Consider the following 19,771-nt stretch of genomic DNA (forward strand, 5'->3'; position numbering starts at 1 on the left):
GACATTACACACAGTATAAATCCAAAGCCATAATCAGATTCTTCATTAGGTATGTTCTGTATTATAAAACTATTGTTAGATTATAACAACAATTCTTACATAACTAAATGAAGAAAAAAAAGTTAAAAACTTTTGAAAAATAAAATTCTTTGAAGGAAGTTAAGCAATACTTAACAAATCACATTTTATCCGAATTTTACAAAAAACATTAAAATGTCAAAAATGTAAATTACATACCTCTCTCCTTTCTCACCCCTATCTTTGTCTCTATCTCTCCTCTCTCTCTTGCGATCCCTATCGCCACGGTCCCTTTCTCTGTCACGGTCCCTAGACCTGGTGCGCCGCCTCTTCCTGTCACGGTCGCGATCACGTTCACGTGGCTCCCGAGGCTCCCGTGGCTCCCGTGGCTCCCGAGGTTCTCGAGGCTCCCGAGGCTCCCGAGGCGGACGCTCCTCTCGCTCGACCTCCTCGATGTCTGGGTCCTTCTCTTTCACGCGCTCCCTGCTTCTCCTGCGCTTCCTCTCCCGTGACCGACTGCACAAAGTTCACATACACACATGCATATACCAACAAAGTTCACATACACACATGCATATACCAATATCATTTCATCAGCACTCGGCACCAATGTGATGCAGCTGCAAAGTATTTTATACTGGAAAAAGAACATAGAAAAATTTCTTATTAAGTACACCCACAAAAAACCCATAATGGACATGCTATAAAATTTTATTTCCTGAAATAACAATTAAGCCAGTGCGAGTATCAGTTCTCAAATACAAATATGGAATTCAAATTGCAATAATGGGGTTAATTTTTTTTTAAAAACATACTTCTGATAGTTGTCATATTTTAACAAATACCTTTAGTACATGGTTTCCTCCATTGGAAACCAATACAGTGTAAACTCTATATAACGACACTTAATGGACTGAGCATTTTTCGATGTTATAGAGTGGTCATTAAATGGAGAGAAATAAAAGATATCATTTTACTATTCTATAATAATATGTATTTACTAATATAGTACACAATTTACACACGAACATTAATATTCATACAAATAACATTATTGGATATAGTCAGTTTCTTTTCTTTGTTTTTACATAATTGTAGACACAGTAGAGTGGCTAAATCCAAAGCATCTTCCAAAATCACTGATCTTTTCTCCCGCCTCTAAAGAGCGTATTAATAAAACTTTTTAGTCAATACACAAAGATTTTAGTTTACTCGCCATGTTTACAGTTCGAAAGTCTGTAAGCAACTGCGATAATGATAAAGTGTAACAACTTGACAACAGACTAGTGACCGAGGTAAACATGTGCAAGTTCAACATACAAAAACAAAAGACAAAATTTCTTAGAATCTCCAGTACGTCAGTCGAATTAAACACATGCTAGATACCGTGTTTTCTCGCATAATCATCGCTCTTTTTATTCTAAAAACAAGCTTGAAAAGTAGGGGTGCGACGATTATGCAAAGAAAATTTTTTTAGTTAGATAAAGTTATTCATAAAAACAATACCAATTCATAGAAAATACGTTTATTTAAATGTGAAGTATAAAAGAGCACGCCAAACTATTTAAATTAATAAGTCATGCAACAAAAAAACTTTCAACTTTAAATAGAAAAACAAAATCTGTGATCCAAATGCAGGCCGAACGAACGCTTAAGAGTGCGCGATACATGTGGTTCCGAGCAGCAAAATCGATGTTTGCGGTGGAGCAGATTCTGTAAATGCCATGACATAAATTGGATTTTGGTAAAATATTATTTACAGAGTAAGGATGGATCTTAAAATGTTATTACTCGAAATTTCGGTATGCGTCTTATTTTATTAACTAATTATTCCTAAAAACGGCGAAGTTTAGTAGACGAATGCTAGTATAATTTGATTGGAAATGGGAAACAAAATAATAATATTATACAACACACATGTGTGCATGAGTTAGAAACAGCAGGATGCATTTAGAAGCAATACCAGCTGAAAAATCTGTTACGCCGTAACCTTTGTAATCGGTAGACGAAAAACGAATTTTACACATCGTAGTTCACGCGTCCACACACAGATGTCGGGCACTCCGCACGCAGAGGTTCATTGCAGTAACACATAACAGATGTCGCACATGTCGGAGATCGTCACTACTTGTTTTGTTGTATCGCGCTACCACGAAGCCACATTTTTAAATTGAAATAGGTGGGAAATGCTGCAATTGGTGGCAATAAGACGCGTTTTAAAAAGAATAGTGACAAAGGAAACTTGCTTCTTTCTGCAAGGCGGAAAAATAAAAGTTAGGTAACTTATTTTTAAATTGATGATATTAGTTTGTTTTTGATTCCAAAATCTTTAAAACGAGTGTATAACACTTTCCATGTATCTGAATATTTCAAATAACAGCAGCGCAGAGACTGTAGCATCCGAGACCGGCCGCAGCGTGGGAAGATTGCGCGGGAAAGGGCGGGCGGCGCGGCGCCGGGCTGGCGGGGCCAGTGCGCATTCCACGTTCACACTAGAGGTGTAAAAGTAACGAAAAAAAGTGTACCCGTATGTATTCGTTACTATAACAATCAGTACTCGTTACTATCGTATCGTTACTCGTTACTTCTGATACCGCATAACATGCAACGAATCAAGTCGTATTGCGTACGCGTACAGTATGACGTCGCGTAAATAATAATAAATAGAATATATACAATTAACAATATTTGATAATTAACCGTTTTTGTTAACCAAGAAACAATTATATCTCATTAGAGCGGCTTTATTATATTATCACTTTTAAGATAATAAAAAAACTTGAAAATTCGCGATAATAAAAAACAAAAACTAACATATTTCTAATTTGTAAAAAATACTTTCTTACGTTGTTTCTGTTCCAATCTCAAACTTTGTCTACACACACAATACCTTTAATAACCAGTAAAAAACTTGGACGACGAATTTCCAAATTATACTTTACTTAATAAACAAACATCGTTCTTTGTAACGTAAATTCATCGAATATGCGCACGCATGCGTGAAACATACGAAAAATGCGAGTAATGAAATGCAGCCGTGTGTAACGTTTCGTTACTTGTATATAGACGGCGCACCCGTTACTCAGTAACGAATACATACGGTTTGTTACAGCTCTAGTTCACACGCTACGGCCGGAGGTTCCCCCCCCCCCCCCCTCGTTAGAGTAATAGACGTTAATATTTAATTATATGTTGTTTACAAAGACAAAATACACACAAGTAATACCAAATATATTTAGTTCGAAAAGTTAAAGAAATAAAATGGCGTGAATAGGAGGGGGGCAAATGAACCCGCCCCGATTTTACGAATGCCATCCTTGGAACCGTGAGCCAAGGGCGCCCATACCCATGAGCAGGGTAGGACTGTGGCCGCCTCCCCCAGCTTTCAGGAAGAGGAAAAAATGTATGGGTTTTTGAGGATTTTTGGCAAATTGTAATTTTTTACACTTTTTGTCAATTTTTGAAGGTCTGCCCCCTCCCATTACAAACTATTTTATAGTCTGGCCCCCCCTTACAAACTGCCATATGGGCGCCCTTGCCGTGAGCATACATAAAATCGTAGTTCTAGTATAATTAAAATGTGGAAACTAACAAGTTCTAGTGTTGTCACAAAAAGCGAACTTGAACCCAAATTTGTTGACACGAACTTGAACCGAACTATTTTAAAGTTCGGTTCGAGTTATAAATTTCGAACATTCGTACAGCCTTATGCAATACTACTCTTCAAATGTCACACGTGAATGGTAACTTATCAAATAAGCGTAGCATAGCAATTATATATCGCATCTATTAAAAACATTAGTTTAAAGAATTTAAAACATTTATCCAGGACTCTTTTTGGTCATTACATATTTGGGATTGCTACATCTGGACACACATTAATGTTAATTGTTGCTGACATCACATAACACACTATAAACAAATACTAAACGTCCAAAATATAGGTATACGCCACAACTGCATTGCCAGTTCACTATCTATAGAGCATCCCACTCTTAGATTGCAGTGTGGAAGTAAATGGGCGCATTCTCTCTCTCTCTCTCTAACAAACGTCGATTGCCGTTAGTACTGTCCTTTTTCTTCGTGCGTTGTTGCCAAATATCAAACGAAATTAAAATTTTAATTTTTGGACAAGCTTTTTTTCATATTGTATAGCATCGAAATACGCATCAGGCAATGCGTATTTTGAATACTTAACAATATTTTTAGTGTCCGAAAAACTTAAAAAACATAACTTATTCGCTGCAAACTGTTTTGAAGTATTCCGTTATGTTTCACATCAAAAAACAAACCTACATGTGTATTTCATTCAGATTTTTTTTATTAATAAATTAATGCCTTAGGACGCCACCAAAAAAATGTTAAGACAAAAACTGTACAGGTTTCACTTAAATAAGTTTTTTTAATATATTGAAATGCATTTTCTCACAAACTGACACATCAAAAAGTTGATCCGCGGAATTTTTTTTTTCTATTAAAGATAGATGGGGGACGAAAGCGGGAAAAATGTTCACAATGAATTTAATTAGTTTTTAAAAGCTGCTCCATCTCAATTGCTTCTACAGTTTCCGTGGAAATAGCTGTTAAAGATGTGTCTTATCAGTACAAGAGCGCGCGCTACAGTCGTAAGAGGAAACAGGGTCGTGTGTTTAGATAAGTGGGATTCTGTCCTACAAGCAATTTCAAATACATGGCTTCCTTAGTCAACAAAAATATTTTAATTGATTCTTGAACATAATATGTAAAATATATGAAATAAATACGAAGGAATTTAATAGCGATCATGGTACAAAATTTTGAATTATTTTTCTATCCTTCTCAACACCAAGCATCTTATCAAACATTGTTTTAGACAAATTTTTGGAAAATAATTATTATATTTACAAACAATTTAAACAGATTTTATAAGGTGTCTACTAAGGAAGTTACGTTTTTTTTGTCCGGTGAAAAATTTTTCGAACCCATGCAGTTATGGCTGGTCGTATCAAAAATATATTTAGAAAACATTTTTCGGCATTAGGTACTCCGAGTTATCATACGTTAAAACGGATTCGATATTATTCATATTATGGGAGTTGCGATTTTTCTGTTTTTCAAAAAATCTTCCCCATTTCGAACCAATTGTTCGGATTTTTCCCATAACTTACTCAACCGAGAACTTCCATTACCGTATTTTATTTATCGTTTTGGACATGACTTGTCCAAAAATACGGCATTTATCGGGCCCATGAAAATGTGATATGGGATTTTTAGAACATAAAAGAAAACTATAAGGAATTTTCGTCTACAATAGGTAGTTTTTATTTGAAATTTACATAAAAGTGGCATTATTACAAATTTATATGTGTAATAGTATAAAATATTATAAATTACGATATGATTTCTTAAAATGCTTCTTGTTCGATCCGAATTACAAAGACACGCATCTCCTGAAATTCGTAATGTGTTAGAGATTTGGCAACAGCGCGCGCCATAAGCCATGTACTGCAATCTAAGAGTGGGACGGGCTATAGCACTAGCTGCCGGCCGAGGTGGACGTGCGACCTGAAAGATAAGGTGTAGCGCTGTAAGCAAATACCGCGTCTACCATAAAAGGCAAGTGAATGGGTGTTATGGGTTTGACAGAGGGGAACATGGTTGCACGGGGGAGGAGTACAGTTTAATAGAATATTATAATTACATCGTAAAATGTTATTGGTCCCGAAATGTTTGTATCAATACGCAGTGTAACATAGTTACACTTATTTGTAAGTTAGGAGTATTTCAAACTTTTGGGCACGGTAAACGAATCTTACGAGATGCTATAGCTTCAATTATTTAATGTGTACTACTTTTGGTGGTGAAGCCTTTTGTACCATTGTTCTGTTTTGTGCGAGTACATTACAATAATCGTAATTTTCACCGCGACTGATACTGGAGAACATTGTAAAAAATCTCACGTGTCTAAAAATTTCATAAATACGCATGAACAGATGAATAGAAAACAAATTGCAATGACTACTAAAGTACTATTCCAGCTTCTTTAACAATTAATCGTTAATTTGTGGTATCACATGTGGTTTTCTACTAAGATTATGCTTCATTTCAAAATAAATTTTGACATACTTTATATAGTAAATTTAAAATACTTATTGGTGGAAAATAACTTGAAAGTTTATGTATTTTATCGCTCAAAGACTTGTTGGAACCTACAGATTCGAAGCAATTCGATACCCCGAAGATCTTAATGAAATTTAAGAACAACCGTTACTAATACTTATCTTTATAACACTACCTAACAATGTTTTAGAACATCAAATACAGTTCCGTAGGCGCCAATACTTTAGCTACTAGCGATTTTAACAATCGCGCACCGTTCGTTCACTATTTGTATTCAAAATGAAGCTAATGGTCTATTATTATTCAAAGCATCTGTATAATTTCATTTAATTTATTTAAAAACCGACATTATAGGTTTGAATTTATCTACAACATTAATTTATTCTAAGTCAAATTCTCTAGTTACACAATAAAGTAATCTTAGTAACATTTAGCATGTTTGAATGCAAGTGGAGCCAGGTGGAGTAACTTCCCAGTTATAGTAGAATAATGTAATAAAACGACAACTTCGTTATGTAATTATGTACCTAGATGCGTACGATTTATGAAAACATTTTTTGGTTAGTTGAGCTTTTACAAGTGCCAGTTGTGTGCATATTAACTCTTTTGGTGCAGCATTTTTTGTGGTTAAATTACCCTAAGTGCGTAATTATTTTCGCAAAAAAATCAGAAAATAAAAAATAATAATTTTGTGGTGCAAAATAATTTAAGATTGATTAAAAACTTTAAATTTAAATAGATGTTATTTTTTTATTAAATATACATTATTTAAAATTATTATAAAAATTTTTATAATTTATATATTTAATTAAAATAAATTTAATTTTTTTAAATTTTTATATTAATAATTTAACTTAAAACAATCAAAACACTTAATTTTACACAAATTGGAATTAATTATATTTTTTAAGATTTTTAATATAGCTACAACTTCAATAGTTACTATGTAAATACATATCAGTAGGTAGTTCACTTGCGAAAACACTATTAGATTATTACAAACGGGTCTTCCCCACTTAATTATATACCTACGTACAATCTTTTACATAAACATAAAAATACATAACAAACATATAATTATAACTTTAAAATATGTTATATACTTATTTTTTGGTGTTTTTAGTTCTGTTTCTGTTATTTATTAGTAGATATGGTTAGCAAGCAACATTTGATTCAATGTCAACTATGTAAAGTATAATCATAAACAATGAAGATGTGTTTAACAATTACAGGTAACTTTGTAACTTTTTTTTGTGTGGTAGATTTCAAAACATGGTACAGTACACATTGCTGGATTTTCTGGACAATTTTTGCAGTAGAATATTGTTTGCTTCCTTTTGCACATTCCTTTGCCTTTCTTCTTGCACTGCCCTGGTAGTACGGAACAAACAATACAGTTTGGCTTGTGAGATTTATTTTCCTGTTCACCAATAAAATGTCGTTCACTTAGCCTTGCCAAAGGCATAGAATCACAGATTTTACGACCGCGTTTGGCTGCAGGTTCACGATTGTAATCTTTCAGTAATCCTGAGATTACTTCAGTTCTAAAATCACTTGCGGAGACAGATTTCTTATTTATTTCATTGTATGCAATTCTCCCATTCACCAATGCAGATTCAATAAGAAAATACCAAATTGTTTGGTACCATTTCAATTTTTTATGTTTATACACATAGTTTGTACACAGTTGATCAAACTTGTCGACACCATTCATGTTTTTGTTGTAGTTTGCAACAAGTTTTGGCTTTTTCACTTTTTCGAATCCAGTTGCACTTTTCTTAGTTCTTCTGTCTACTGTCAAAATTTCAGAAGAGTGTACGGTGCTCAACATGTTAACACGACCAGTGTCTTGCCATGAACATGCAATCATACCTCTTTTATTTTGCCAGAACTTAGGTTCTTCACCTCGCTTTAGTGACAAAATTTTCATTTCTCCTGGCAACATTTTCCTGTTGCTTCTGACTGTTCCGCAAGCTCCAATTTCATTTTCTAAAAGAAATTGAAAAAGCACTGGACTAGAAAAAAAGTTGTCAACATACACAATTCAATTGCTCTTTTCAAATCCTCTCAATAGATTTTTTACAACATGCTCACCTAGTGTTTCGCCTGTTTTCACACCACTGCCTTTGCCTACATATGTGTCGAACTTACATAAAAAACCTGTTTTGCTATCACACAGTGACCACAGTTTTATTCCCCACTTTGTTGATGGTTTAGAAGGTAAATATTGTTTGAACCATAGACGGCCAGTGAACTTCAACATTGTTTCATCAACTGAAACACACTTCCCTGGTTGAACATGTTGTAAATAAGTTTCTTTTGTCATTTCTATTATTGGCCGAATTTTGAACAATGGATCGTACTCGGGCAACCCTTTCTTCACAAAGTTTGCATTGTTGTTGAAATGTACAAAAGACCGCAACAGAAAATACTTATCTCTGGACATAACTTCTCCAAAATTTGGCGTTCGAAGAAGCCAGCTTGTTTCTGAGAAGTAATCTTTTAGAGATGGTTTTCGACACATGCCCATCCCTATCTCCATAGCTACCATTGCTTCGATGTCCTCAGTTGTACAGTCTTTCCATTTAGCATACCTCGATCGTGGTGAAAAATCATGCGTTTTGTCCAAAAACTGTTGTGCATACAAATTTGTTTGATCAGCTACATGGACAAACACAGATCTTGGCATAAATTGTGTAAAGGCACTATATTGGCTACTAAAATTTACAGGGTCACTTACAATAGTCAAGTCGAATGAATCACCACTACACAAATTCAAATGCACTGGAGTTTCTTTACTCACCCGGAACCAGGTATTTATATCTACAGACACATCTTCATTTTCGTTGTCAGAGTTCGACTCGTTGCACTCTACGTCTTCATCACTATCACTTTGACTGTTAGGGTTTTCATCTTCAGATTCTGAATCTGCAGCTAAAAGTTCCAGTAATTTTGTATAATCTTCTTGTTTTGATGGATCATATAAACGTTTACGGTCTGCCATTTTTTCTATTATAACATTAAAATCATTTTATTTATTCCTACAAAAATGTCACGCAAAATATCTCTTTTGTCTATTATGAAACAAAAATCCTCTGTCGACACTGTATTTGAAATAACATCTAACCCATGTAGAGAAATGGAATCAAAAACACTTGTTTGCACAAAGACGTATTACTTTTACCTGTCTCTTTGCTAAATGTCTACCAAAAATAAAAACGCCGAATATATATATAAAATATAAAACAAAACATATTTAGACTAATATTTTGGCATAACTTTTACTGAAAAAAAAAAGTTTAAAGTAAGAAAGATTCAAAACAAAAAAAATATCACGGTACAAATTCAAAGACATTAGCAAAAGAACAAAGAAAATTTAATTTTTACCAACTGAACCACCGGCAAAATCAACGAAGTGGTTCAAGATTTCCTCAACAGATCGCAGGTAATGACAGAACAAGGAAAAAACCACACACGGGAATTAAATCGACTTCCGCACTGACTTGAGTATTGCAAATCGACATTTCTCGATCACAGCACTTTAAACAAAGAGGCAGCAATCGACAAGAGTCAATCACAGCACTGAAAGAGTTAACTCAAACAACAGATGTTTTCTTTTATGTTGTTTGAAATATTCATTGTAGCAATCATAATTGTATCAGTGTAGCCTACATATTGTTAGTAATTAATAGGGGCCGGAAAAATTCGCAATTTGCGATAGATGCGATTTTTTTGCGAATTTTGAGGTTAGATGCGATTTTTTACTAATTGTTGTTATAAATGCTATATTTGCGAAATTGCCATTATCGGGCGAAAATCCACTATAAAATGCAACAAAACGGCTTGAACACACATTCCTCAAAGTATTGTTTTTGAAAATAACCAACATTAACACAATTACCGTAAATAGCTTCTGACAAGGCTTGTTGAAGGAATAAAATCCGAATCCTAACCTTAATTTATAAAACATTCCTTAACCAAATATCACGCATGATAGTATAGAATAAGTAATTTTGTAAATTTAGTGTTTATGATTTACTCAAGTTACCGTTTAATTTTTAGAAAAATATTCACACTACTTATCGACACAGTTATTTTGTTTTGTTAGATCACGTCACGTTCGCGTACGTTCATCATTGCTCGACATTCATCGTGTGTTGCCTGTTCATGAAGAGTATCCAACCTAACAAAACAAAATTTCCCGGGAAGCGCATCACGGAAACCAACAATCTAGAAAATATCTAGGTCGTTGACGGGATCGTAGTGAACTTGCAAAGATAAAAATGAAAATATTTTAAATGCTGAAAACTACTACATACAAATATTTTAGTACGCGGTTTTTACATTTGTTGATAATCACTTTAGTCTTCAAAATTTTTTTCTGATCAATATTTCACATAGAGACAAATCATACATTTTGTGGTGCAAGTTTAGCGTACTGAAGTTGGCCAAATTGAATCATCCGTTTGTTTTCATCTGAAATTACTAGTGCTCAAACGTTTGTTTACAAATACCGTTAATTATTTTGGTTTGTGTTAAAATTTGTCATAATGGGTAGAACCACTATTACCGCACGTGAACGTGTGGAGAGTTACAAATCTCAAGGATTGTACGCAACTGATGACAATACAATCTTCTGCAAATACTGCAGCTGTAGCATCTCGTGGGAAAAAAAGGACAATTTAAATAAGCACGTGGCATCCAATAAACACATAAACAAGCAAAAGCAACTGGTCACACAACCTCGTCAAACATCGCTTGTTCAGATCGGCAATGACGAAAAACGGCGAAAAGTGGACAAAGAATATTTCTCGAAGAGGACAGTGGAAGCATTTGCCAAGGCTAATATTCCCTTGGAGAAGTTGGAGAACAAGGCCTTGAAAGACTGGATCGACGAATTCACCAGAAAGGGTGGTGAATTAAGCTGTGTAAAGTCTTTACGAGAAAAATATGTGCCAGCACTTGCAAAAGATTTTGAAGTCTCAACTACATCAGAGTTAGAGGGTAAAGTAATCCATATCATGTGCGACGAAACAACTGATAAAGTTGGACGTTGTGTCTTTGTTATCATTTTTCATGTACCTGAATCTGAAAATAGATTAGTTGTTGCCAGTGTTTCCTATCTTGATGCATGTAATGCAACAACTTGTTCGCGATCTGTATTAGATGCTCTATCAAAATACAAAATTAATTATGATAATGTGCATTCTTTTGTGAGTGATGGTGCCAGGTACATGACTCTTTGTTTTGAAACCCTGAAAGTGGTAGTAGATCAGCTAAAGCACATACAGTGCTGGGCTCATAAATTGTGTTTGTTGGGTAATGCCTGGGTGTCAGAAATGGAATTTTTGAACAGAACTGTAACTGCTGTCAAGGCTGCATTTCTCAACACAAGAAAGAGAAAACATAATTATCTGAAATTTTTGACAGAAAAGCATGGAGATGGCAAGGTTGCAAAACTTTTTCCATCGCCTGTTATTACCAGATGGAACAGTTGGTTCCATGCAGTTTTTTACCTGTCTGAATATTTCTCAGATATTTTTGAATTTTTCAACTCTCTTGAGATGAAAGACATTAATAACAGTGGCATCAACTTCTTGTCCCAACTCACAGACAAGGAAATTGTGTTATTGCCCAGGCAATGTTTGTTAAAGAACATGCGAAGGATCTAGTAGATCTCCTGGTGTTTCTGGAGGGGTCCAAATACCTAACTTCCCATCTTCTGTGGCCAAAGCTAGATACATTGGACACAGCCTTCGCAGAAGTTGTGGAAGGTAAGTTGCTGCAAGGAACAACAACTGCTTTGGCTGAAGTGAGTACCTTGCAGAAAGCATCCATTCTTGATGTTTTCAAGAAAGCAGCAACTTCAGCAAGGCAGAAGTTGTATAAATTGAGAGAAAAGGATCCAAATAGAGAGAATTTTAGCAATATTGCACATGCCCTGAGTCCCACAATGATATTGTTTAACAAAGATGACAAAGAAGCAGGAATAAAGAAACTTCCAGGTTTTTCAGCACTACCGTCAACAGAGGTTTCAAGAGGTTATGGAGAACTCAAAGCCCTAGCTGAGATTGAAAGGAAGAGAGGGGGAAAGGTGGATGTTGAACAAATATTGCATGCTGTTTCTGCTAACCATGAACTCTTTGCTAAGTGCTGCCTTCAAGCCTTGTGGACGCCTACTAACAATGTAGACAGTGAACGACTACTGTCTAGCTATAGTAATGTAGTGAATGACAAGAGGACAGGACTGAAAGAAAGTAATGCTGAACTTTTTACAGCACTGTCATTTCAGTGCAAAGACTGCAACTAAGACAGTTCCCATCATATTTGTAGAACTGATGCGTTCATATATGACTTTTTCTACACAAATATCATGCATGTAATTTGGCAATAGTTCTCTTTTAAACAACAATTTTATTTGTTTCTACATTGTGAGCATAATTTTTTTAACTTCTTGTACCTATTGTTATGTAACTTTAATATCTTAAGAAAATTTCTCAAAAATAGATGCTAATTTCTGGAAAATAGATGCTAATTTTCAACATCATAAATGCTAATTTTGTAATAAATAGATGCTAATTTTTCCAGGCCCTAGTAATTAAGTATCTCACTGTTCTTGTAACTTTAACACAAAATATATGTTATGTGCGGTATTCTAGGGTTCAATATAAAAATGTATAAAAAGGCCTATTATAAGTAAGCATGCTTTAAAACCCGCCATTTTGTAAGGTATATTCATGATTAATTTACATATAGAATAGTTACCTAAATTATAATGATATGTGAATATGTTCCTTACTATTTTTAACTGTGTAAATTGAAACAAAAATTTGTTTTAACTACGATGCATGTACACAAGATAGGCTAACTTTCAAAAGAAGGTTTGAATGAATACAAGGTTTCGCCAAAGCTATTTTCTGATGCAAGAAGTACATAGTAAATGTGTTTTTGTGTGCTTTACTGTAAGACCTATCCTACTGTAAATTCATTTCATATCGTTAACTTAATATATACCTACTCCATAATCTTTTATCTTTTCTGCACACATTACTTATTATTTTGTGGATGCGAATTGTAAAACTTCGATTCTTGCAAGGGCCGAACACGGAATGTCAACTTTATAATGTATTCTATACATATACATTTTTTAAGTTAGTAATGTATTCTATATATATTATTATATGTGTAAAATTTTTGACGTGACCACGTCTAATAAATCTATGAACGCCGGCTGAACGCACGAAAAAGTGTCCCGTTACGCACATTGTCCCGTTTCTCTGTGTCCCGTTACGCTCATATTATATTGCTCTTTGATAACCTGAACCTCCTAGCATTGCGACCGAGTCCGTGGCGTAATTCTGTTTTCATGCATTTCAATGTAACATTTTCATTGCTCTTTGCTAACCCGTTCCTCCTAGCATTGCTGCAGAGTCCGTGGCGCAAATATATTATTTTTGACAGCATCTTGGTGTTGCGTAAGCCATTTTCCTTCACATCATCCTTGAAACACTCCCATTCGTTTCCTACTTTTCCTATCATCGTCATATTCTTAACAGAATAACACAGATTGGAAGAAGTTAAATTGCAAACATGTATAAACGTTATAGTTAAAATAATCTCTTCGTTAAAGTAATAAAAATAATTGAATTAATGAGTGCAAATAAAAGTAAATTTATCAATTAAATTGTAGATTTCATTTCACTCTTTTGTATCCATACAAAATAGTGATAATTCTATAAAAATGATTGAATTTTATTCATAAAAGTATGCAATCATTTAATCAATGTTTTGTTATGACGTTATCACGTTAAACTATCGTCCGTAAACCGACTTTACAGACAACCAATTGTTTTCCTGTATTCTATTTATATATATGTGTGTATGTTTGTGTGTGTGTAAACTTTCTAATGCATTCTTTATATGTACAACGTGTATCTAAAACATACTGACAAATTCTGGCAGAATATTCCTGGCGAAAATACAAGACGAAAACCTGTGTACCATACTTTTCTCGTAAATGGATTCGGAGTTTTGAACCCCCAAAAATAAAATTTTCCTATTCTTGAATAACTTGCACTGCGTCTGATGATTTTGTAGAACGCAAATTGTTCACCACGAGATACGTGGGTTGTAATGAACATCCTTCAATAAATATAACGGCATTTCTGTTTTAGCAAATTTTTATCACCTGAAAAGCTAATAAAAAATAAAAAATAAACCAGGGCAGGCATTACAAAGCACGTTTGCAAGGTGTAAAGTTTCCTTCCTAAAAAATCATATGCCACAGTTTACTTACTGATGATGTTAATTTCAAGATATGGAAAATTCCATTTTTGGAGGTTCGTAACTCGATTTATGAGTAAAGTGGTTATTAGGCTTTCGTCTTGTATTCTTTCCAGAAACAGCCTGCCGAAGTTTGTACGTATGTTTTAAATACTCGTTGTGTATATATGTCAACTTTATATGTATTATATATATAGTGCTCAATAACCAAGAGTAAACTTACGTTGGTTATGTTGCTGAACCTGACTAGCCTATGGAAAGAAAACGCTACGTAACATGAACGAAAATAAATCTAAAGTAATACATAATTTTTCACTCAAATTAATTACATGTTTCAATATTAATTTTCGATAGGCTCTTTCGTGGGCATCTTTATTGGAAGGCTGCGGTGTGCTAGGGTTAATGGCTGTCGCTCATTAGCTGTTATAGTCTCTGTATCATATTTAGATATACCGTAGCTTCAATTACAGAATAGCCACTGAGCGACAGGCAGCAAGCCCTCCCATACCTTAGGCCACGGCCTTCCACCATAGACGCTCTTAACGACACATATAATTTAGTCTAAAATTTGCCTCAATATAGATACACTACTTAAAATATAACAAGACTCACTGGAAAAGGATTGAAACTAAGGCCAACGCGAATGCGAGTTCAGTAATTGAACCTTCAGAGGTAGTATATACATAGGTGGGTAGTTACAACGACCATGTTCTACGTTACTACGTTATATGAGAAGAGACATAAGTTTTCTTTCTGTAGCGAGAAGTTGGCTGAATTTCAACATAACACAATAATTAACATTCACTTTTAAGTTCACTTAATTGGTTACGGAGCAAATATTATGTTGATCGATAAAAAAAGGTAATCTTAATTATACACAACATACATTTATAAAAGTTAAATTAAAGTTAAAATTAAAGTATGGACATTGGGATTTAGAGAAAATATAGAAACTAGTATCTAGGTCCATTGCGGGGGAAAAAAAGACAAATTCTTGTTTGACTTTTCAATCAAAAACGTAGACTACACGGACTTCATGTTTTTTTTTAAACTTCGAAACGAAATTTGGAGAAACAATTAGCAAATGTTCATGTAGAAAATAGTACACTAGCAAACTGATTAGAATAATATTTCCTGGAGTAGTTCAGCTTCAGTTGCCTGAGCCAGTGCCTAGTAATTCGGGTCAGCCAGACGCTGACCAGACAGAGCGGAAAACTGTTCCAGCCTATCAGGACGCGCCATTGGTATTAACGCACCTCGCGCGACAAGAGCTGAAAAAGTTGAGGTCGAGCCGATATTTTGTAATGCGGAAAGTGCAGAGATCGGCGATTTTTCAGAGTTTAATATGCTGTTATCTTATCAAACTATTAACAAATTATGTTGTGATTTATTCTCTACAAATCAACGGTACATTTGTTACAAAACACGAGTCAGAAACGTCAAGTGTATTAAAAAAGGTATAAATAAGAAGCTTCGTTCTGAAGTTGTCAGGCAGATGACAATACTAAACTATTAGGTATGTAGTGTAACCTTGTATCTAAAGTTCTATTTTTTTTTTGTTTCGCTTGCAGTAAAATGTAAAGTAAACATGAGTGATAAATTTACTTAGTAATATTTTATGTACCATCATGGTGGCCACTCACAGTCACCAAAAATATTCCCTGATTTTTCCCTGATTTCCCTGATTAAAAATTCAAAATTTCCCTGATATTTACAATTACAAAAAAACATACTTTTGATGAAAAAATATAATATTATAGAAAGAGATCACTCATATTTTAGCACCCTGCTGTATTTTCTTCATTATATACATACGGATGTTCGTTAAATAACAAATACATTTTAAATATGTCACTTTACATTATAGCGTCCCGTTCAATGACCTGCAGTCTGTGTTTTGTTTTATGTAATGGGGTATTTCAGTGTCGAGCGCTCAATCATTTTTTCACGCAACTTTTGATAACTGTTCTTTAATTCATTTTTGAAGTGTAACATTTCTAGTTGTGAAATATTCTTAGTCTTAGTACTCTCAACAAGGGATAACAGTACAGTGCAAATTTTACCTTGTGTTTGATTTAAAAATGAAACAACTAATGGATAAATCTTCACTGCATTACAATCAGTACTCCCATCTGTAGCTAAAGCAAATGGTCCACTTACTAAAGATTCAACAGTTTCAATTTAGTTTCACCAGCTATATACTCCACTAAGGAAGATGTTTTTGCTCTCGCACAGCTGTATTTCTGGGCAATTTTTGAGTCCGGAAACATAGCTCTATACAAATTACCCGAATGATCGGCTACTGCTATCGGTAAATTGTGTTCTACCAAAAAACTTGTAAACAATAACTCTGCGTTTGTTACTTTCGTTTCTTCAGATGTAGTGAAAAACGACGATATATATTTATTGCTCGTCACGGCTTTAAAATGTTCTGCATGTTTCTTTGATTCAATATGCCGTCCTCAGTCATCCCTTCCACCATGCGCAATCGAAAAGTCACACGTGCATACATTACAAAAAGCGTGGCGTTCCAAAACATTTGAAGATGACAAGCATGGCCATTCTTTTATATAGTTTGGTCGAAAGTTCTGAAGAATAACGTTCTTTTTTTTTTGCCCCAGATACACATTGTTCTGTCACACGCTTCATTTCTACAACCGGCACTGAAGAACACAACACTATCGAACAACATAAACAGGTTTCACGTCTGTACACACGACAAAAACACTTAGATGAAAAAAATGGCTTTCAAGAAAGTAAATAACACAAGACAGGTTAGCCAAAGTACCGTACAAAAATTATCGCGATGTAGGTAGCTAACAAACGAAAAGACCGAGAATATGTACTAGTTGTATCGTACAACGGACGTAATACCGTACCATTTCTATTACAAAACACAACAATTAATCTACTTATTTCGACAGTACATGCGCACATTTATCAGTTCCGTTATCTGCGCAACCGCGTGATGTTTTCGAACTGCGTTCACGAAACACGCACACCAGAAACGGAATTTTTTTCCGTTACCCAGCAGCACAAAGCCTCGTTTCCGTAATAAACCAGCGATGTTCCGTAATTCCGTAATATTGTGTTAAATCCGTAATAATTACGGAAAATCCGTAATGGTTGGCAGCTCTGCGGAAATATACATGACACAAAAAATCCCCGGTTATTAAAAAAATTCCCTGACATTTCCCTGATAATTCCCGATCAACGTGATTTCCCTGATAAATCCCGGTTTTCCCGGTTTTCCCGGTGAGTGGCCACCCTGACCATAACTGTTGTACGGTTTTTATTTAAACGAAGTGGTGTTGTATCACACAGTAACATCCACAGGCGCCAAAACAGTTAAGCATTAAAACGGCAGGGTTGGCACGTTTAAAACAAAATGTTTAAAACAATATGTTCAAAATTGTTTAAAACAATACACTCTGAATAAAACAAGTTTAAAACACAATGTTTAAAACATTCTGTTCTAAACATGTTTTTTTTTATGTATTGTTACGATTTCCCGCTTGGGTTCGTAAAGGATAGCCCAATTAATAGATTTTATTTCACTACACACAGTTTTATTTATTACCACTACTTGTCACTTACAATTAATCTTCTAAGATGGCAAATAATTAACTACACTTAAAGAAATGTCTATTCCCCAGTCACTCGTTCCACACACCTCGCTGGGCCGCACCTCTGGCGCAACTCTCGCCGCAGCACCCCTCGTGGGTCTCCGCCGCGGGACTCCGTCGCCACACTCCGCCGCCGCCGAGACTTACTTCCTCTTCACGGAGATCCCAATCGACTCCTCGCTCGCAACTTCGTTCGAGGCTCCGCCGCGCCCGCGACTCTATCGCCCAGAAACTCCGCCGCGGGAAAACTCCCGACTCCACAACTCACTCACTCCCTGCCCTAGATCTTTCGTCCAAGGACTTCGCCACTCTGCCGCACCCGCGGCACTATCGCCCGGATCTCCGCCGCGGGAGAACTCACTCAGTCTCCGACTCAGACTCAGAGGTCGGCCCAACCTCCTTATATAGCCCTTGGATTCCCGTCCAGAACAATCGGGAATGTCTCCGAGATATCGCGCGACCTTCGCCTTCGAAATGTCCAGAAACGCGTCGTGAGTGCTGTCGAAGGACGCGGCGGCTGCTCAAAGAACGCCGAAAAACTCAACAAGCATGGTTCCCACCAAACGCGCCGATAAACATGTCTGAGTCCTTTTATTCCGCAGTGCGGCCTCTTTTAAGTAACTCGATCTGAGGCAGGTGCGCGCTGCGACGGTCAGGATGTTGCGAGATAGTATGACACGAGATACCAGGGAGAGGATGCGGGTGGAAGGGGGCGCAGACAGGCCGAACGAGCGCGGCAACGCCAAGCACTACAGCCAAGCGCGATCGTAACAGTATTTTAAAAATGTTTTATTTCTTACGAAAACGAAAACTGCTTATTGACATTTTCATCGCAAGCATCACTGTCTCATTGAAAGTCACCAATTGTGATAAATATCCAGACTAGGATGAGATGTTTTGAAGTGAAACACTGTTCGGTAACTTTATATTGTGTATATCTTGACATTTGTTGTTGTTTGAGCTTGGACATATCTAAGTATATTTGGGCAACTTTTCTTGCTTGTGTGTGCTGTGTTGCGGAAGAATTTCTCATAGCAAGCTGTGCTCCAGACACCGGAAAAAACAAAAGACAGTCTACTCAAGATGGCCGCCTAAGCACATGTTGGTGCTAGGCGCTGCTTCAATTTTATCGAATAAGTTTGTTGGAAGTTTTCGTTCCCGTTGTCACGGAACATTTTGGTCCTCCGGGCCGGATCGGTCACGCATTTCGTGATAATTACGGCGGGTCGGTTCGGTTACAGTTGTGTTTAGAAGCCATAAACGTCCGCGGCACGTGCGTGTGCGTCTCGGTTTGTAGAAGAAAACTTTGGTGCAGAAACGTAACTGCGTGCTGTTAACAGTCCACACAGCAGCGTTACGGACATTTGTGAGAAACAATTCTTGATACGTGAAAAAGCGGAACAATAAGCGTTACTCTGTCGGGCGCGTCTTTGTCTTGGTCAGATGCAGTGATCCTTTGTTCTGGTGACGTCATGTGAACGGGTCTCGAGACTCGGTCACCTGCTTGAACTGTTCGGGTCACGATTACCTTTTTTTGGGGGTGCGAGTGAACGAATCGGTTCGTTCGCGACGAACGGGTCACGCGGCACAGTGCGGGCAGCGGGAAGCGTGAAAGGGCCCGCGCCGCGTAAGAAAGAAGTTGTTGTTGGTTCGCGGGCTTCTAGGTTGCAACGCTGACAGCAAGAAAACATAAAATGGCAGACTTGACAGCTGTCCACTTCAGGTTGACGCGAGCGGAAAATCGT

The 19,771-nt window shown here is 36.1% G+C and overlaps 2 protein-coding genes across 2 annotated transcripts in view; both read right to left on the bottom strand.

The window, feature by feature from the left end:
- Window positions 1-19,771, bottom strand: part of LOC134546151 (U1 small nuclear ribonucleoprotein 70 kDa-like) — a 105,503-nt gene that overhangs the window by 15,965 nt on the left and 69,767 nt on the right. The window contains exon 8 of the mRNA XM_063388704.1: window positions 238-534. Coding sequence (XP_063244774.1) covers window positions 238-534 — 297 coding nt within the window. The remainder of the gene's footprint in view (window positions 1-237; window positions 535-19,771) is intronic.
- LOC134546152 (piggyBac transposable element-derived protein 4-like) overlaps window positions 7,048-19,771 on the bottom strand; it is a 196,554-nt gene continuing 183,830 nt past the window's right edge. Inside the window, exon 2 of the mRNA XM_063388706.1 lies at window positions 7,048-12,648. Within this exon, the coding sequence (XP_063244776.1) occupies window positions 8,162-9,121 (960 nt within the window). The 5' untranslated portion in view covers window positions 9,122-12,648 and the 3' untranslated portion in view covers window positions 7,048-8,161. The remainder of the gene's footprint in view (window positions 12,649-19,771) is intronic.

This window comes from Bacillus rossius, chromosome 1 (genome assembly GCF_032445375.1).
Source record: "Bacillus rossius redtenbacheri isolate Brsri chromosome 1, Brsri_v3, whole genome shotgun sequence".
NCBI classification, from domain to species: domain Eukaryota; kingdom Metazoa; phylum Arthropoda; class Insecta; order Phasmatodea; family Bacillidae; genus Bacillus; species Bacillus rossius.